The 21,542-nt window shown below is 39.7% G+C and overlaps 1 protein-coding gene across 14 annotated transcripts in view; it reads right to left on the minus strand.

Annotated features, from left to right (window-relative positions):
- The window catches only part of LMO7 (LIM domain 7), a 129,805-nt gene that overhangs the window by 62,759 nt on the left and 45,504 nt on the right, over positions 1–21,542 (minus strand). For 13 of the 14 annotated variants that reach the window (XR_007903339.1, XM_051780393.1, XM_051780394.1 and 10 more), the window contains one exon: positions 9,146–9,252. Coding sequence is in view for 4 of the 14 variants with exons in the window: in XM_051780393.1 (XP_051636353.1) it covers positions 9,146–9,252 (107 nt within the window). In the remaining 10 variants the exon portion in view is untranslated. Of the gene's footprint in view, positions 1–9,145; positions 9,253–9,350; positions 9,439–21,542 lie in introns of those variants that run through there. The other variant, XM_051780397.1, reaches the window with a different exon arrangement.

Below are 21,542 nucleotides of genomic sequence, written 5' to 3' on the forward strand. Positions count from 1 at the left end.
ATCCGTTAATGGCACTTTTACTATAAGTAGTAATTAATTAAGCAGTAATAATACTTTGAATTGAAACCTCTCAAAGCTCATGAATAAAAATGGCCAAAAGTAGGGTTATGTATGAAGTAGGACTGAGAAGTGTTAATACGCTGTTCAGCTTTACTTTCTCTATTTACAGAGTATGGTTAATTGGCAAACTTCTGTATCCATGGAAAACTTCAAGAAGTCAGCTTCCCCCACTATTTAAATATAGAAGCTCTTCCTGTTGAGTTGTCTGCAGAAAAACTAACTGCTCTTCAGCAATTTAGCAGTAAAATACAATTAAAAATAATAAAATAGTAAATTTGCATATATGTTTCTGTTTAATTGATATTAACTAACACAAGCTTATCCTTTTTATAAGTCCTTCAGCTTCCAACATCAGACACAGAAATTTTTCTGTATGGAAGAAAAAAAGAATTACCACCAAAAAATGCGGATTTTTTGTTTACCTTCTTTGGTAGCTCACTGCTACTCATCCAAAATCCTTTCCTCTCTCTCCTGCATTGTTTTATAAACTACGTTTTATCCTGGTATGTTATGAGATTAAAAGGAATACAGGTGCCTAAGGTTTAGATGGATTCCCATGGGAATCCTGAAAGGTTAGAGAAACTTCTCTTAACACAGATGGTGAAAAATTATTATAAAGGCTTTTAGTAATAATGTACCCCCTACTCCAAAAAAAAGTTACCCCAGAGATACTTTTAAAATGTAATAGGATCAAAAACGAGGACTTTAAACAAACCAACACCACTCAGCAGAAAGCTACAGTAATCTAGTAACAGTATATGAATTCCAATATAAGGCTATGAATCTATGCCATTAGAGATACCTGAATTGCTTTCAATACAACTAACACACAATAAATGTATTTTTTTTTCCAAATTTGTTCAGACTCCTCCTGTATACTTCTAGGTACAGGTATAGAACTGCAGAGTTTTTCATTCTTACAGCAGAATCATCTTCACAAAATAGATAAATGGTAAAATCAAACACTATCAAAAGTATAATCTCATAAAGAAAGTATAAATTATTAACTGTTAAATTACTCAGCAGCAAAAATGATATATCTCAAACATTTTTCATAATGGTCAGAAAATTCACAGATAAAACAGAAAGGTTAAATAGCACCACACCCAACACTTTTATAGACTCTACACTGAAGAGGTGGACATAAATTTCTAGCAGGTATAGTCCAAAGTCTGGAACATATTTTATTGCCTACAACGGTTTTACTGGAGTGATTTACAGCTTATGTAGATTAATAACATGAGCATGAATATTTTACACTTAAGCACAACAGTTTCACTAGACTGATACAATACACTCTTTTCATTTTCTTTATCTCTGCATATTGTTCTAAGTATTAATAAATGTTAAACTTGTGAAATGAATGATCTTGAAATTAGTTATATAATAAACAAAATAAATATAGAAATTTCAACGTTTAGAATATGTCTATCCCCAGGAAGTTAATATATTTCTATGACAATGCCCACAGCAAAAAGAGAATTTACACACAAAGTTGTAGGAACATTTCTAGAGTCATTCTGAAATGAGGGTGCTGCACTTTTCCATTTCAAAGGAACTGTCACTAGGAAACTCAGTTACCACAATAAAGGCCTATTACAACCACATGTGTAAAAAATGTTATTTCCCTGAATATAAATGGGGAAACAGCAGCATTCATTGTTCTAAATAAGTTTTGGTTAAATGGTTTGCATTTCAACTTTCAAGACCCACAAAAAGTTGTCTTTTATTCCTTTCATCTCAACTTGAATTGAAAGATAGTTTCTAAAATGCCCAAGCCTTTGTGATGATTGACTCTTCAGTCACATAGGTATAAGTTGGAGAATTGACACAGGTACAATTTTTGGGCTAACTGTTATTTTACTTCTTGCACTGAAGCACTTGGCTTTCATCCAACTTTCCATCCAACACACAACTTTCTATTCTACACAAAATAAAAAGGCAGGAAAGGGTGGTTCTAGGTTGTGTGTTTAGTGTTTTGGTTGTTTTTTTTTACTTTGAAGCCAAATTAGAACTAAGTTTTTCAGCTCATTAAAATGTATGTTTCTTGGAAAAATCAGCACAGCAAATTCAGATTCAGCTCCATTATGCACTCTTATTATAAGCATTAAATTCTTGAGAAAAAAATATTTCAAGATGGTATAGTAATTCCAGAAACATATTAGATATGGAAGAAGACCTAAGTATGAATTCAGTACTATCAACAGCAAACACCAGCTCTGAGCTACCCACAAACTGACTTGCATTCTCTCTCCCTTCATTGCTGGGGGATTTTTTGTTGTGGTTTTGTTTTTTTTTTTTGTTGTTGCTATTGTTCTTGGGGTGGGGTTTTTTGTTTGTTTTTCAGTATGCATTTTCAAGGTTTTTGATGATGTTTCTTTTGAGCAATTTATGGTAGCTCTTCCTGAAGGACAAAATAGGATATGAGTCCCAAAACAGTGTCTCATCATCACATCTCAAGCTTTCAGGTAGCTCACCAGCCAGACAGTTTAAAAAGCTGAGTGATACTGGTAGAGCAACTCTAAAAAAGTCCTCTCCAAAATACAAATTTCTAAGGCCACTGATGACAGTTCTCCACTCAAAAAGACCATATTTCAGGGATTTCTATGCAGATTGCTTTCTTCAGTGGTCTACCTGACATTGCTAACGTTCATTCCATAGAACAGAAATTTCACTTCGCCTTTGTTGACCCCGCAAAAGAAAGTACCCTGAGCAGGAAACACAAGTGGAATCAGGAAACGCAGCATACTCCCCAGGACTAGACAGGAAGAAAATTCAAGTCACAAGAAACATCAACTTCTGTTTAAAAAAAAAATTTCTAATGAAAACTAATATCTACTATAGAGTGAAATAGTGCTCTTGGGTGTTACCTACCACAAGAACAGGAATTTGCTAAGGGACTGAGCTTAGCACTGGAAGGAGTTACACCTGCATTCAACTCCTCTCTGCTACTTCTTCACTCTTACTTTTAGGAATCCTATTAGACCTGCACATTTAGTGGTTGGCCCAAAAGGACAAGAGAAGCAATTTCATCACTGAAAGAAGGCACTGGCGGTATTGTAATTCAAATTATAGGATAAAGAATATAGATGCTAGAGGATGCTTTGTGTTTGGCTTAACTCACTGTTAGAAGGTTTCCCTCCTGACAACCCCGAAAAGGAGAGAGTTGCTTAGTAAGAGACAAGAGTTGGGATGTACAAGGTAGTGAGATTCTGTATGTATGCTTAAAATAGTTAATGTTGCTATACTAGTTAACCCTTATATAATCAGAAGAACACTCGATGAAGGGTATCCTTCTCCAAATGGATCAAGAGATGCAGAATATGTGCTTAAAGCCCACATCACACAGCAACAATTTCATTTTTTTCAGGCTTTACTTTGAAAGCATCATTCTCTGAACAACTTTTTTTGGTGGTATTTCAAATTCAGAAAGTATTCTCTCTCAACTGAAATAGAGAGCGTGTCTCAAAAACTCAGCTGAAATGCAGGAACACAAGGATGAACACAGCATATAACAGTTGTCACTTCTCTCCAGTTGGCTTTAGTTATATAGAGCTTTATGCTACAGAAAGCACAGCATTCAAATTTTTCCAGGATTGCTTTTTGCTTTAGGAAATTGGGGAAAAAAATTGTGCTAAAGACACATTAAATGGATAAGTTAAAAAGTACCCAAAGTTTTGAAATGCCAGTGCCAGTCAGAGCTCTGTTATTTCATCTCATGTAGGCACTTAATCTCATTTCAGCAAGACTTCTCCAACAGCATTTTCTGTTTACTTTATATGATTTACACTTTATTTAGTGTGCAAGACTGATAATGAATATCTGAAAAAGTACAGAGCAGCAAAAAGATGAAGGTCTTATAAAAATACTAAGTTCTGCAAGGTGATGAGATACTTCCAGCTATCTTTGGGAACAATCACAGAATGGTTTGGGTTGGAAGGGACCTTAAAGATCATCTAGTTCCAACCCCTCTGCCACAGGCAGGTACACCTTCCACTACACCAGGTTGTTCAAAGCCCCATTCAATCTGGCCTTAAACACTTCCAGGGATGGAGCATCCACAGCTTCTCTGAGAATCCTGTTCCAGTATCTCACCACCCTCACAGGAAGAATTTCTTCCCACTATCTAAATGCAAACCTACCCTCTTTCAGTTTAAAGCCATTACTTCTTGTCCTGTCCTATGCAGCCTTGTGAAAAATCCCTCTCCATCTTTCTTTTAGGCCCCTTTTAGGTACTGGAAGGCTGCCGTAAGGTCTCCCTGGGGCCTTCTCTTCTCCAGGATGAACAACCCTAACTCTCTCAACCTGTCTTCATATGAGAAGTGCTCCAGCCCTCTGATCATCTTCTATGGACTCGCTCCAGCAGGTTCACATCCTTCTTATGTTGGGGGCCTCAGAGCTGGACACAGTACTCCAGATGGGGTCTCAGTTTTTAGTTTCATTCAAGGCATACTCTAAATATAACCCTGTAGCAATAATATTAACGGAAGCCAAGTATTTTAATTTGCTCTTTTATTGAAGAATGAAATCAGTATGGTAAAACTTCAACGTTAGAACTCAGAGGCTGTGTACCTTTAAAAAAAGTTTGCTATTTAGGATTTTGCAGTGAATTGTTTCTTGGGGGGGAGTTGGGTGTTTGTTTTGATTTTTGGGATTTCTTTTTTTTTTCTTAGTTTAATATTCTAATCTGTTAACCCACCATTGTTTGGATTTATTATTAGATTTTAATGAGATTCTTTAACTAGATACCTCATTTTACAGAATTATAATTTTTTTTCAGGTAGAATAATTAATTTGCTTGAAAGAAAAGACAAATTTGAGTTTACACTCTCAGTCTGATTGTTCAGGCTGTCTCCTTTAAAACTGATAACTGGGATAACAAACTCCATCAGAATTAAGTTTGGTGTCTGTCTATGAGAACTCTCATAGACTCCATGGTATGATTTTACTAATAACTCTTCCACAGCTGGGAACAACTGGGTGTGTCACCCCTAAAGAACTGGGTAAGGAAGTGCTTAACGTTTTTAAATAGTAACCATGCTGACAACTGAGAGTCAAGTCACTAAGCTCATATTACATCCTTACTTTGACAGAACTAAAAAAGAATCAAATTAAGTATTAAGACAATCTTGCATTAGTACAAATAAAAATAAACTCAAAGTTCTGGGTTTTAAACTAACATCTGCTCCAATTAGAAATAATAAAATCCTAGAGTAATAAAAAAATAAAAATCAAATATACTGAAAGAACTGAAGATGGACACATATGCACCTACACAAATAACTAGACACTGAACAAGATGATATGCATATGACTGCTGGACATGGTATGTGAGGAATAAGTCCATCTGGATGATTTTTCTTGAAACACATGACATATCACTGTAGTATACCATTGAGCAATGACTTCTGCAGATTTACAGAAAGACTGAACTATAAATCTCAGACATTAATACCCATTCCCATTTTCACTTGCAGAAAAAATCCTTCCATGCCAGTATACTTTTTCCACATCACCCAACGACTAATCTTGCTGAGCTGGCAAAGTATAAAGTTTGCAAGGCTTGGAGCAGCAACCAGTAATTTTAGACAGCCCTCTTCACACAAACTTCTAAACAATAAAATTTTAAGGAGCTTTTCCTTTGCAAAAAAGATAATCACATAATCACTTGGAACTGAGAGTCTGGGTATATAAGAGGATTCTTGCTTCTCCTATCCCAGATTACTTCCAGTAATTATAGAGGAGGGGTTTTCATCATAGCTATGCATCATCTCAGTTGCAATAGAAAACAAAATGCAACTGAAAGTTGTAGCCTCCTTACCAGATAGACAGATTATTTTCTTAGAACAGATTCTGTTCACGAGGAACAGTGGGTCTTTACCCTAACTCAGATGTCACAAGAACACTTCATCACATACAAATAAAGAGTTTGGTATCTCTGAGTGGCTTTGTGATGTTGTTGATTAGATGGGAGTGCTATCAGCAAAGCACATTCAGAAATAAAGGACAAAATAACTTTTCCTGCTGGAAAGGGAACATGTCCAGGTTGGACAGGATGGCAGTCTGAGATGCCAACAGCCTGAGGGTGTATGAGTGAGTTCCCACAAGGTAAAATGAGGAGATACCACACTTAACTGCCAGGCAGCAGAGACAGGAGAAGCAGATGGGACACCTCTTCACAGAGATCATCCCCCTCAAAAGGTAGGTGTTCCTCCTGGGGACCTTCCCACCATCAGAGGTGCCTGATCAACTAAAAAAGTCTACAGAAGGCAAAGTGCAACATGGACAGAGATGCAACCTCCCAGCCAGTGTGAGAGACTGTTTTTCCTCTGATGTAAGATGACAACTCTCATGTCATCCTTAGAAACAGAAGTGGACCCACCCTTTTAATGGCACCCTCCTCTTATCTATTTTCCACATCTAAAGCAAATCAGGCACCTTGTCATGCCTGACAGTACATACATGTATCCTACCAGTGCTCTGCTCTCTGCCATACCACTCTGTGAAGCTGACTTTTTTAAGCAGCAGTTTATTTAATCTATTTTGGGTAGATAAAAAGCATATGCTAATGGTGGCATAAGAGCAGAACACAGCAGTCCTGCTGAGGTATCAAAATACACACTGCTTCAAGCACACATTAATGTTACCCCATACAACATATTGCAGTTGGTTTAAGATGTGGGCAGTCAGCCTCAGGTAATGGCAGCAAAATGAATTTGCTTAGGAATGTCAAAAAGCCAGAAGATACATGCAGTCTTTTATAAAAGCAGATAAAAAGTTTTCCTTCTTTGTGAGAAGGAATTATTTATTTCTAATTGTGAAACTAGAGTTAACAGAGGAAAACACAAAAGCAAGACATGAAATAGTACCCCTTTTCTGAGCCCTAGCATCCTTCAAGTTTTGAAGACATTTGTAATTCAGCTTGAATGTATGAAATTATTTATTTCTATTAAATAATAAAAGGACACATCAGACAAAATTCCTGATCAGAGAGCATTTCTCTCTTGATAATCCTGAAAGATTATCAAGAAATAAAATCCTCTGAAAATCCTCTGAAGACTAACTTGTCCTCTGGGTAACCAAATTATTTCTATAATTAACTTTCCACTGGACGAAGTTATCCTCATCTAACTTATTTCCTTCACTTCTTCGAATAAAATTTCCCTCCCGTCCCTCTTCAACCTCCTAAACATATCAAAAAGTGCTAGTACAGTTAGAGTACCATTTTACAGCTTGCTCAGATACAGAAGGTTTAAATTACTCTGTAAGCATTTTATACACACTGTGGGACTGTCATATGATACATAATGTGTGGAGAATCAAACTTACACTGAAATAAATTAAAAGAGCATGGTTATATGGCTGGCAGCTCTTTCAATGCTAACCCAGACCCCCCGCATTGCTGCCCATAAGAAGTACTCAATAGTTAAATCTGCTTTTTTGAAAAGCACTAATTAGACCATTGCTGAATAGATATGATGTAAAACCTCTTTAGCTTCATGACAACTTCAAATTCCAGCCTTACTCTCTGCTCACAGAGCTGGGAAGGGAACTGGCGGTGCTGAAAGGACCCAAAAAAACCTCAGTTACAGATACACTGGATGAATTTCATGGCTGACCTCACTTGGGTGCCGTGGTTTAACATAGGGACAAGTTGGACAACATAACTTGCACAACAGTTTGCTAGCTCGACCTCCCCAAAGTTTCAGTTTGTCGCTATTGACACTGTTGGAAGACCAACTCCTGACCGCCTTCAACTCTTCCCAGCTCTACCCTCGGAGCAAACCTCCACCAAAATAACTTTAGCAAGGGCTTTGTGGATAATTTAAGCATGGCAGAGGTTACCAACCCTCCGGCTTCTGGCATGACGTGGGGAACGAGCAGAGAGAATACCAACATCCTGGAAAGGTGCCAAGTCCCTAAACACCAGATTAGTGAGAAATTACATTTCGGGTATGACTCAAAGATTGGAAAACACATTGCCATATCAAGTATCAGACCTCAAAACAGTATGAATTTTCATTCTGAAACCAGAGAGAGAGCATGTCAACATTCTACCACCCGATCCACCTACAAGAGATTTCTTTCTAATTAAAGCTGTTACATGTCATTTCACAGTATTTTTTTACCTTGTATTTACAGAAGGATTACTGTCTGTTCCTCTTTAATAAAACTGGTAATTTAAGTCAGGGATCAATACTTAACATTTAACCTGACAGGTTTCCAGCAAAACTCACTAAAGCTTTTATTTTTATTTTTTTTTGAGACAATAAATTCAGCCTTTATACCAACATAATAAAAACAGTTCATACTGTAACAAAGCTAGATGTCCCAGGATGATTTTTGCCACAACACATTTATCTTAAAACACCTGTCTATATAGTAAAATTCCACCTTAATCTCTCAGAAACTGGTAATAAAATTCTTATTAGGAGACACAGCAGTCCTGAAATATGAGAATCCACTAATTATATTTCAGAACCAAACCACTGCTATTTCACAGAAAAACTCTTCTCCGTAAACATGACAGTTAGCCTGTGTGCAATTCAGTACTTAGTTTCTACGCACACACGCACATCCCCCTTGACAGAGGACACGGCATATGGTGACAAACATCTGATTAATATGTGGAGTGAAAAGACCAGCAATCCTTTAGGAACACTGTACCTAACCCCAAATCCATATGGATAAGTATCAGAAGTACCACCTCAGCCTGTCAGACTTTACATCCGTAATCACAAAACATAAAGATAAGTGATGTTTTCCATATCATTTAACAGTTAATTTTGCTCCAAGTCTAAAATAACCTGAACAGTTTCCATCTCATATTAAATGTTGTAAATATTCATTAATAACTAGTTTGCTTCTAAGGTAAGTATTATAATAATACTTCATTTTTTAAATAACACTTTTGCAAGTCTTATCTACTAGTGTTAACAAGGCTTAAACCCTCACCACAGTACTCAGAACTGCTCATACCAGATTAAAAGAAGAATTTTCCATAGGCAAATTAAAAAAAAAAAAAAAGACCATGAAAGACCTTAGAGGGAGAAGGGAAAGGAGAAAATAAAACCACAAAACTCACTTGACTGTAACTCGATTGGACAAATCCTGAAGATCTCCTGGGTGAAAAAGCTGAGCTTCTTTCAGTCCAATATTTTCGCACGCCTTCAGAAAAACATTTATATTATCCTGAAAAGAGAAGTAGAAAGCAGTTGCTTAGTTAAAAGCACTAAGCAGGTTTTGCAAGATGATTAGTGCGAGCCTTTAAATGTCAAAGTCCAGCTCACGTAAATAATACTGAAAAAGCAATCTTCTGGATCATAAACGCTGGTCGTTTCACAGACACACAGGCAGGCTGGGCTGCGATCTCGGGGACTGAGGGGTATGTTAAAGATTACCTGGCATAAGGCAGTGGTGAGCCAGTAGGCAGCAATCTCCACTTTGATGTCAGCTCTGCTCAGCAAACAAACGCCCTCTTCCTAGCTTTGCACGACAAGCCTCACCTCTTGCCTTTAAAAATAACTCCAGCTACTGACATTCACCACCCAGAAACTCTTGGCAGGGAAGGGAGAAGAGGAGGGACATGCCGTTTCTATGCTCACAGACTGATGAGGGAACACTGCACCTGGAGTCTGGGTTTGGTTGCTGAGCAAAGCTCCAGAGAGACAGAAACCAAACTGTATTCAGGACTGCTGCTGCTTTACTTGAGGGGTTTTTTCTCTCCTTGGAGTTCCTCCCCTTCCCGCCCTCCCTCCCGCCCCCCCCACTCTCCCCGGCCCCAACCTCACACCAGTCTATAACAAAATATAGGTGCAGCACCCACTCCCTGCACCTGCTCTAGGATCAACTGACTCACAAGGGAAATGTTAAAAAAGAATTATTCCAACGATATATATAGATATTATACAACTTGTGTTCCCTTTCCACTTCATAAACAATAGGCAATAAGCAAGAAATTCCTTCTCGTTAAGGCGGAATGCTATCAACAACAAAAGAATGTGCCCTCTTGCGCACTTGCTCCCTTCAGCTGGAAGCCAAAGGAAAAGGTACACAAAGTTATTTAATTCATAAACTGTGCACAGCCCTGCCATTAAGGGTTTGTAAGTCAAGGTAGTGGTATCAGAGTTTCACAGTGTGGAAAAGCTCTGCTTTAAGAATTTAATACACTTTAAACTTTTTTTTTTTTTACACAATCACAAGATGTAACAATTATTCCTTCATTAGGTATTTATTTAAAAAAAAAAAAATCTACAAAGAAAACAAGAGTTGCTTCTAATAGAGACTTCAGAAAGTAAACCAAACCTAAGAATCCCCACAACCTTCTGTTTTGAAGGTCCCTGGGATTCTAGTATTCCTTATCAGTCTGTAAACAAGGCTTCATTCAAGGAAAATATTTGAACAAGCTATTCCCCATGCAGGTTGCGGGCTCTGTGTTACCACATCTGAAAGATCCCAAGTATCTCACAGCATGAAGGTTATGCCCCAAAGCCTGATGCGCGATGTGCCATGGTGGGGGCTGCTCTGCTGCAGGGGGATGCAACACTATGACAATGATGGGACACATGATGTGGTGGTAGGTGAGAGGAGGGGGCTGGAAAGGATGGAGGACAGGCAACCTCACCTCTGCCTGTGCACTAGGACCTGCAGTGCCCAGAGGGCTGCCTGCACGTGTGGGCAAGGTAGCATTTCATGTTGTGGGGTGCAGCCTCAGAAGGGGCATTTACTTTTCCTTTCCATGCAATGCCCCTTTTCTCCTTTTCATGCCACATGGGGAAAGCTGGCGAGATGTGTCAACTTTATTCCCCTAATATTTGAGTGTCATATTAGTACCAAAACCCCAAGGACTTGAAAAGGCATCATTTCGTCTGCATGGAAGAGGTCACAGGCTACAGTTCCAGTACAAGAAGAGAAACTATTTATTAAACAACAGCTATTAGGTCAGTGTTAAGGGATCTAGGGAGTCCAAGAAACTGGTAGGTAAGGCACAAGAAGAAAGCAGCACAGCAGAAGGAATGAACAGCTGCAAGGCAATGAACTGAAGTGACACCAACACCAGTGAAGGCAACATGGTCTGATTGGTCTGACCTGTAGCCAAAACTCAGAGCAAACTCCCAAACCAATGGGTTATGTCAACTAGTTAAGTGCAGAAAATGAGCATATTGTGCAGGTAAACAAGGAAGAAGAGTCAGATTTAGAGAAATAGATGCTGCCTACACCCTGAGAGCAATGAAAACAAAGCAGAGGAGATGCTCATCAGTGGATGCTTGTTGGCACATGAGAGAATTAATTTTGAAGGTGTCTCAGCAACTAAACCTATCAACATCAACCTCCTGATAAATCACACAGCCTGAGAACATCATCGCTGAGAGGAGTCAAGACCTTCAGAAATGGGGCCAGAGGCAGGGGGAGATAACATGGGAGGCAGAACACAGCTAGTCACGGCACTCACATGCAGGATAAAACATGGTTCAGAATCTCCCTTCCACCAGCTCCCAAGTCAGAAATTTGATCACACCTGCCATCTTGTAAGTTAGTGCCCCAACACCAGCTCTGCTCCAGTCAGAGCCTGGAAATGACCCTCAGAGCATAAAGAGATGACACACAAGTGGCTATTGCTCAGGTTTGGATATTGACACAAAAAGGTATTGTTTAAACAGATCAGCACTTCTAAATACCATCCTTGCCAAGTTATTCTTGACTGTCCCTAATCATTGTAGTAAATCAGCAAAGCTACAGGTCTCAAAATAGCTAGCAGCCATTTTAAACTCTACCAGAATAATGAATGTGAAGATGAATCTTAAATAGCACCACAGAAATAAGTAGAAAGAAATGACAAGTTATCAACCTTACAATTAGATATATCATTAGAAATGTAAACAGGAACATTTTTCAGTGATTAATGCACTCAAATATAGAAGCCATTACACTATGCCTTTTACCAATGCAACTGTACTTTAATGACATTAATGGTCACTACCGTTTCAGCTTCAAAGGGTATACTGCAATCCAAACCTCACCACACTTAACAAAAATGGTTCTTTTTTAAACATTCAGAACTCAAAAGCCTGGAGAAGCACAATACACCAGAGCTATCTTCAGGTGCTGAAAGTCATCAAAGTGATGTGCTTGAGGAAGAAAGATTCATACTTGTGTCCAGCACTCTCCTCTGTCACCAAGGTATTCCCAGTCTCTATGAGTGAGGGCAGACCATTTAAATTTAAGACAGATTCAAATTAGCAGAGTTGCAAAGAAAAAGGATTATGATGATGAGGGAAGACAAGGGACTTAATACAATGAAAAACTGGAGAATTTGATTCCATTATACCAATACAATGGAGCACAAGAGGCAATACTGGTGTCACCTATCAGCACAAGAAAAGCAAAACCAGAAGGGGAGAGAAGAGCTATCCAGTCCAAAAGCAATGATTCATCATCAAGCAGATCAAGTATATTTTTGAAGAAAGCATAAGGTTCTGACCATTAATAGAGAAAGCTCCTGAACTAACAGGGATAAAATCATTTAGTTCATTTTTGTTCATGTTATTAACAGAGCTTGATCTGTGCATTTCCGTGAGCATCTGAAGTTGGCATAAGCATCGTAGAATTACAGGTTTTACATCACAACAAAAATAAAGCCTGAAGTCTAAACCACAAAATTCAACTGTAATTCATTTCTGGTATGCTATTAATACTTCTAAGTGTTTTAGTGAGAGGGGGTGGGGGAGGTTGGAATGAGACTGTGGGAAGGGCTGTTTTTTCCCCCAAACGGTGTGCATGATGAAACAGCAGAGCATTTCAGATGTTCCCAGCACAACTTGAGTTTCCCACATGCTCTACAGACTTATAATAAATGCACCACATAGAACACTGACTAGGTAGAACGATTACCGCTCAGTATCTCATTTTTGCCTCAAACTTCAAAGTGAACCACACCCAAAAGCTCTGCAAAGTCGTAATACGGGAGACGGAGCTGCCAGTGGGAAGCAGGTCATCCACGAGCAGGCATTTAAATACTGCTGTTTGGGGAGATGACAAACAATACTGCACACTTTCAGCTGTGCGCCTGCCTTTCTGGTCCCCATGGGGCATCACCAGGCACAAAACCTTCTCTCTGCCCATTTCTAAAGCATCTCCCTCTAACCAATGCTGAGAAGGAGCCAAGATGTCATGTCAATATTGAAAATGAGACTGTGGTCCACATCCTCCTTCCAGTGTCCTAGTAGAGCAGGTGCCTTTCTCACTTGTGCAACCTCATGGACATGAGGAGAGGAAAGAGCAAAGGCTTTCCTGTCCATCCTTGCTGGTCCTCAGTGCTGCTTCTGCTTCTAGGCAGGGGGCTAGGGGGTTGCACCAGAGCTCTGCGCCTCCAGCAGGTGAATGGGATGGGAAGAGCAGAGCTGCCATTGAAGGGTCTTCATTCCTATCACTACCCTCCAGACTTCAAAGAAGAAAGAAGCCAGTCACTGTATGGGAATACACAAGAATATAGACACCTTCCTTTAAAAAATAACAATTTTTAAAGAGTAAAAATCAAGGCAGGGGTATTTTTTCTGTGTTGTGCCTGTAATCAGCTCCTAATGTATGTCACTGTGGCAAGAACTTGAAAAGGAAGACAGAGCACTGGTGAGGTGCTGGTGGTGGGGAAGTACATAGGTTCCTCAACACCTAGAAAAACAGAGGAAAAAGAGCGCTTCTAAAATGCAGAAAAAAAGAATTAACATAAGAACAGGAAAGTGAGAGAAAAGAAAAAAGCAAATATGCAAAAAGGATCAAAAAAGAGTTGACCTTAAGTAAGGGACAAAAAAAATCAAAACCACCAACCTGAGAAGGGACATACAGTGTGTAAAACAGAAAAAGAATTTTAAAAATGTCCAATGTGAAAGAGCATGAAATAAAAGGTAATTAAAAGAGATTTCCACATAAATACCATCTTATTTTGACTACTTACATGCAGCACAACATCACACCAAATTCGGCTTGTGTATTTGAGCTGCAATTTTATTAAAAATAAATCCTTCATTTGCATGATTATCCGTGTGAGACAGGAATATTAATTTAAACAAGTGTGTAAATACATTTGCTTTCTTTAGGGTGCAGTCATGCTGTGTGGTAAGCCTGTCTTCTTCCTAGTTAACTGTTTCTCTGAAGCCCTACATAAGCACCAAAGCGCAGCATCTCGTAGGCATACAAGTTATGGCACATCTTTCAAGTCGCTTGGCAACTAGGTGAAAAACAGTTTGATTAATATGGTGTTTTTCTGTTTTTCCTGGCTGCATTGGTCAACAGATGAAGACAGTCCTCCAGGTTGTCTCCCATTCTGATGCAAATACTCGCTATTTCAGTCAAAGCCCTTATTTCTACTACACTGCTATTCAAGCTCTAGGATGGTGTGTTTTTTTCTTGGGGGAGAGGATAAGGGGTGGGTTTTGCAGGGGGGAGGGAGGGGGCCTGGATTTTAAGGTTTGTGTTTTTTTCCCACAGTATGAAGGGGATGGCACCCTATGCCTGCAGGACTATGAAGCACATTTGCATGAAAGTATTACAGCATCATCCAGACCACGACTTGGTGCAAAAAGTTGTTTTCAATTTCCAGGCTTTGGAAAAAAAAAAAAAAACCAACAAAAAACCCCCACCAAGTATCTATAGTGCCTAGCAACAAATGCTTTTGACATTTTGAAAGAGAAACTGATGCATTTTTTGGCCACAGAATTCTGAAAATCAACTGAATAGATCATATTTAACAAACATTTTTCTTAGTATTGCATTTATGAAGACTTTTGGAGTCATCTTGAAAGCTTACAGTGTGTCCCTCAGCTCTGCATTCATGACAAACCCTCTTCAATGGCATCCTCATTCCCTTAATAAGGGCCATTTCCATTCTAAAAAATTGCTATTTTTTCAAAGTAGAAAATGTTTTTCATAGACACAGCATCATAGTGACCACTCAAGTTGGCTCAAGTCAGTTTAATACAGAATTTAGAGCTACATTTTGCAGCAGCATCACTGCACAGCTACGCATTGTTTGTATTCACAGGTGGGGTAAAAGGAAAGAAACCTACAGCAGGAGCTAGTTGAACAAGTTAGGTAACTTGCTCTTCCTTGGAGGTACGTTTCGGTCATTAGCTCTGGCTGCACTTGCAGGTGGTGGCAGAAGGGGTGAGAGGATAGGAGGGAATAGGCCTGAACATCAACCATGTGGTGTGACCACAGGCCTGGGAGCCAGGAACTCCCCATTACCTCCTTGGCCTTGCATGTCAAGATGCTTGGTGCCCATCACCCACTCATCCCATCTGCAGATTGTGATCCCAGCTCGTACAGCTCTCTGTACTTCTCTAAAGGCTAGCAGGTTCAAAAAACCTTCAACTGAAAGCAGAAGTGGATAGAATACCTAAACTGCTTTTTTCCTCCCTTTTTGGGCCCCAAACTAAAAATAGTAATTAAAACTATCATCCTGCAGACATAATTTGACTTGAAGTGACCTCAGGGCTTCTGTTCAGTAAATTATCCCACCTATAACAGAGTGCACAGAGCACTGTGTTGGCCAAAGATCAGAAACCGTGCTAATTGCTTTGCCACTCCCCTCTGCGCGCCCTTCCTTGTTTTTCCACAATGGGTAAAACAATAAATTACTGTGATCTTTGACACAGGGATTCCCTGCCCTAGCTCTATACATGATTACAGATACTAAATCTTCAGTGATTCATTTCCAGCTTTCCTGTCAAAAAGCAGGTGCTCCTGCTGCGAGAATGAAGGAATGAAACTTTTGCACAAACTTTCCCGTTACCCTGGTGCTGTAAGAATCAATAACTGTAGATCAGCTAGGAAGAGGCACATTCCCCCTCACTATTGCAACTTGAGAGTCTCGGGGTTCAATCATTATGGAAACCACATTTTGAAGCAGTCTTAGGTAAAGAATCATTTTGGTTTTGGACAAAAACGTCCATCTGTCCCCCAAACCCCAATTCCATCTGCAATGACTGCAGCTGCATGGACCTCTATAAGACGTAGGTTTATATTTAAGGATCTTCCCCAGAATTTTTTACTCAGCTCCTGGCACTGTCCACCACCATGTGTAATTGCCAGCAGAAGACATCTCAGCCCAGCCCACCTCATTACCTGCAACCTCTTGCAGCACTGAGCTCCACAGTTTCTTTGCAACAGGAATAACTGGATTAAGGAAAACACACAACATAAATTAATGTGGGTTGTTGGTTTTTCTTTTTAAACAGGACTTTTGAATTGACAGCTTTTGAGGTGCTTTACACAAGAAAGGGTCAACTGTCCTCAATGACTCAAAAACCCTCCCAGGCCCATATCTCTAACCGTGCTACAGCATAACGTTCACTATGACGTTACAGCCATATATTAAGGCAACAATGTGTACCAAGTGAGTTTTTATTGATAAGAGAGTGATCAGGTTGTAAACCACAGGTGTGTTTCTGGGATGTCACTACTGCCAAATAAGTTCAGTTGCAATGGAGAAGGACAAAAGTGCAGAACATTGGCAGACGTGTCTAGTTAATAGAGTTTACCCACTTGCAGGCATTCTTACTGTAAAGAAAGCACAGCTTTGGAAAGCCAGTATGGAAGAAGCATCCTGGGCTACTTCCTTGTTTAGACAAGCCTTAACTTTCCCACCAGCTAGTTACATTCCAGTCAAAGTCAAGAAAAAAAAACAGAAAAAAAATCAAGTGATGTGCCTTACGCCCCGAACAGTTTATACAAAACAGACTTTGCAAGCGGAGAGTGTTAAATACTCCAGCGCCAAGTCACCCTACTACACAGAACTGGAATGACAGTAATCCACTTAAAGGTGAAACTCCCTTGAAACCTAATGAGTAATAAAAGTAAAGACTTCTTGTTCTTGAAACACAAAGTTTTGGCAGAGCTTGATTTCTTCCTCCACCCCCTTTTTTTAATTTGTATACATACGTTTTTTGTTTTGCTCACAGAGGTTAACAATTCGATATAGATGAAATTCAGTCCCTGTATACACAGGGCTTGAAACAGAGCCTCAGATCCTCAGTTCTAGTAGCCCCTGATTTCTAGCCTATCATTTAGTATTTCAGTCTTCCCAGGAGAAAATTTGGAAGTTTCTTCTAGCTTTGCTTCCTTCAAGAGCCAGACATCTTTTTTCTTAAATCCTAGTACTGTATTTAATCCTTGCTGCCCTACATGGGGTTATCCTATGCTGTGGAGAAGCCTTCCCAGCATCCCCAATCAATAAGTGGGTTTGGAGATGACCTGCCTTGCAGCCCACCTGAACTCCTGCATCAGTGCCAGGTTTTCTCATGTCCTTCTCCATCCTCATGACCTGCAGAAAGCCAGCTTTACTGCCCTGCAGAAAGCAGCAGCTCAGCACCCTGCATTTGGCAGCATTTGGTGTTGGCATCGTACTTAATAGTTCTTTCACATACATCACTGGAGGAGGGTGACTCAGTAGGCACATGGGCGTGGAGGTGTTCAGACAGGCGTTAAAAAATGTGGTATGAGGATTTTGCACCAAAGAGAGGGGTAAATAGCATAGCTGTACAGCTCCACCACTGATAACACAGAAAAAGTTATCACTGCTGCAATTAACATATACTTTCTTTAAAAACTGCCATGAATTTTAAGCACTGCACATTGATAAATATCTGACAAGGGGGGGGGAACGTACTCTAGTGTCCAGCTAACGAAGACTTAACACAAATAAACACTGACTGCCGCAGAAATCTCAAATCTGTACTTCTGTGGCAAAGGCAGGAGAAATCAGATTATGAATGTCACATGTATGAGTTAAGGTGTGTACTTTTTCTACGTGGTTGACTTCTTTTTTCCAGTTCGGAAGGAATGCTTCTTTACAAACACAGAAACAGTCATCAGTTACTTAAGAAAATAAAAATAGCACAGAAATGACAGAGCATACTAGAGACTACAGCTGATTGAGTTGATAAATGGAAATTATTTGCAGTTTATTTGGCAACCATAGTTATGTATTTTGTTAACTGCTGGTAAATTGAGTCAAAAAGGGTCATACTTTTTCAGAGTTTTGCTTTAGAGCAGGAAGAGGGATGAAAATTTTCCATATTAGAAAGTTGTTGCTGCTAATCATTATTTTACAGTTAGTTGACAATATTTTTAAAATTAATTAATTAATTAGGATTTTGACATATCATCTCAGTAAAACACTGAAAGCAGCAGTTTGGAAGACTTCATCTCATTTAAAGCGTCCCAAAATACTGCTTTTGATTCACAGAGATCAACCAGCACTTACTGTCCCCTGACAAGAGGCCAGGGTGTGTAGCTGAACCATTTCTTGGTGTCTGCACCCATACAATTTCTCCTTACTGATGTCTTCTAGATACATTTCACTTCATCATCACTCACCTAAAATCTGTCAAGTTCAACCCAGAGTCTGGGTTTCATTCTCCCTAATCGATGTCTTGAGCAGCTACTAAAAATGTCACAAAGAGTTTACATCAACCTTCTCTTTCCCCACACCCAACATTTCAAAGTGTTTAGGCAGCAACAGAAAACAATTAAAGGAAATTCAGAACCAAGGCTGAAATGTACCATATGTTTTCAAGCAGAAGGGCACAAAACATCAGCAAACCACTGCCGAGATTACATACTCCCACTATCAGGCATTGAAACATACAAAACAATGTCATCTCCAACTATTAATAACCAGACTTCCTTTCTAGCACACAACTCTTTTTTCTTAATTGTCTAACAGAAGTGTTTCTATACAAGCCACATTCCTCTTTCCCATGAGACAGCAAAAAGAGTACCAGAAGTGATTTATAGTTTGACATACATTCCTATCAGGCCTTGCATTACTCATGACATTTGCTAATTTTTCTTTTTTTTTTTTTTTTTTTTGTTCACACTGTAATCTATGAAAGAACTGGACTGAGAGTCAAAATTTCACCCCTATCCTACTCTGACTTGATGATTAACCTCAGGAAAGCCACTAAAGCTCCCACTAACCACACTCTACTGTCTTTAGGTATAGAACTGAAACAATGGTAAAGAGCTCTTTGTGAAGTACTCCAAGATCTGACACATTAAAAATTTCTTATATAAGATGCAAGACTTTTCTTAATTTCTTAAGCAAAACAATCAGGTTTTTAAAATGCTTCATACCACAGTTAAAGTGTCCATCATGTTCCCAAACTTGTAGAAATATCTGCTTAGGAGTTTGAAGTAAAATTCAGAAGTTTCAGTTGCCAGTGGAAACACAGATACTAATTTCCAATTGAATTTTTTGTAGCACTGATAAAATCTTACTAAAATTCATTGAGTGAGAAACTTAATACTTTGATGGCTACATTTGAAATACCATGCTGTGTCAATTCCCAGGTGAAAAAATATTTTCTCAGATTAATAGCATAGGATCATAGAATAGTTTGGGTTGGAAGGGACCTTAAACACAATCTAGTCCAATCTTCCTGCAGTGAATAGGGACATCTTCAACTAGATCAGGTTGCTCAGAGGCCTATCCAACTTCACCTTGAGTGTTCCCCGGGATGAGGCATCCACCATTTGTCTGGGAAACCTGTTCCAGTGTCTCAACACCCTCATGGTAATACAGTAATCTTCCTTATAGCTAGTCTAAATCTATACTGTTTTTGTTTAAAACCATTACCCCTTGTCCTACCACAACAGGCCCTGCTGAAAAGTTTGTCTATATCTTTCTTATAAGCACTCTTTAAATATTGAAACCCAGAGCCTTCTCTTCCCAGTCTAAGTAACCTCAACTCTCTCAGCCTGTCTTCAACAGATAGGTGTTCCAGCCTATGATCATTTTCATGGCCCTCCCCTGGACCTGCTCCAACAAGTCAACATTCTTATGGTGCTGAGGATCCCAGAGCTGGATGCAGTACTCCAGGTGGGGTCTCACAAGAGCAGAGGGAGAGAATCACCTGCCTTGTCCTGCTGGTCACACTTCTGATGCAGCCCAGGACACAAATGGCTTTCTAGGCAAGCGCACATTGCCGGATCACATCCAGCCTCTCATTAATCAGTATGTCCAAGACTTCCTTGGCAGGGCTGTTCTCAATCACTTCATTTCCTATCCTGTATTGATACCGTGAAGTTGCGCCAACTTAAGTCCAGCATCTTGCACTTGGTCTTATTAAAACTCATGAGGTTCCCATGGGTCCACTTCTCAAGCTTGTCCAGGTCCCTCTGGATGGCATCCTGTCCCTCAGGTGTGTCAACTGCAACACTCAGCTTCGTGGCATCTGCAAACTTGCCAAGGTTGCACTCGATCCCTTTGTCTGTGTCATTGATGAAGACATTAAACAGTTCTGGTCCAAATAAGAACCTCTAAGGGACATTACTTGTCACCAATCCCCATCTGGACATGAGCTACTGACCACTACACTCTCTGTGCAATTATCCAACCAATTCCTTATCTACCAAATAGTCCACTCATGAAATGCATCTCTCTCAATTAAGAGAAAAGGATGTTGTGGGGGACCATGTCAAAGGCTTTAGAGAAGTAAACGGAGGTCCAGATAAATGACATTTGTAGCCCTTCCCTTGTCCACTGATGTGGTCACTCTATCACAGAAGGCCAATAGGTTGGTCAGGCAGGACTTGCCCTTGGCGAAGCTGTGCCAGCTGTCCTGCGTCACCTCCCTGTCCTCCGTGTGTCTTAGCAGAACTTCCAGGAGGATCTGTTCCATGATCTTCCCAGGCACAGAGATGAGACCGACAGACTGAAAGTTCCCAGGGTCCTCCTTTCTACCCTTTTAAAAAATGAGCACAATGTTTCCCTTTTCCTACAAATCGCTTGCATCCCACAAGAAAAAATAACAGTCTTGAGAAGTTTTGTTACCTGTAGCATTAGAAGGATATTGAACAAGAACTACTACTATAAAAAAGGAACCTGGCCTCATTTCTGCCATCCAAAGTGCTCCTGAGCCTGCATTAAACATATAGACTGTCTTACAAAGGAGAGCATGTTTGATGCAAGGCAGGAGTTTGGTCAGACCATATCCCCTTTCACTTTCTCCCTCTTCCTCTTAGTTTTAGGCATACTGAAGTTCAGTCATGAGAAACACCAACTGCTCTTGCAAAACAAGAATTTCCCCTCATGTAAGTAAGGATTATGCCAAGTAATACTTGTCTTTCTGAAATCCTCAAAAACTTGCTCAGCATACTCATCCAGAAAACAGGCAATGATGCTTCTGTATTTTTGTTTACATGTTGAAATTACCAACTTTTCAGAAAAATACATATATCATCTTGTGCCTTGCCTTATGAAAGGCAATACCAGACTTATCAGCTTCCAGGTGAAAATGAAATGCAGCTTCACTCTTAGCAGCGGGGCTGCATATGCACTCACACTGTACTTCTGAACATACAGGCCACTGACAAATCAAAATCCCATGAACCAGGTCAGCCACAGGAGAGGGCAATGGAGACAGGAGTCAAGGCAGAGCCCACAGCCACTGCATGAGCTGTTATGTGTTCTGTTACTCTCCAAA

Source organism: Manacus candei, unplaced genomic scaffold (assembly GCF_025592945.1).
Source record: "Manacus candei isolate 608988 ecotype Guabito, Panama unplaced genomic scaffold, ASM2559294v1 h1tg000014l, whole genome shotgun sequence".
Taxonomy (NCBI): domain Eukaryota; kingdom Metazoa; phylum Chordata; class Aves; order Passeriformes; family Pipridae; genus Manacus; species Manacus candei.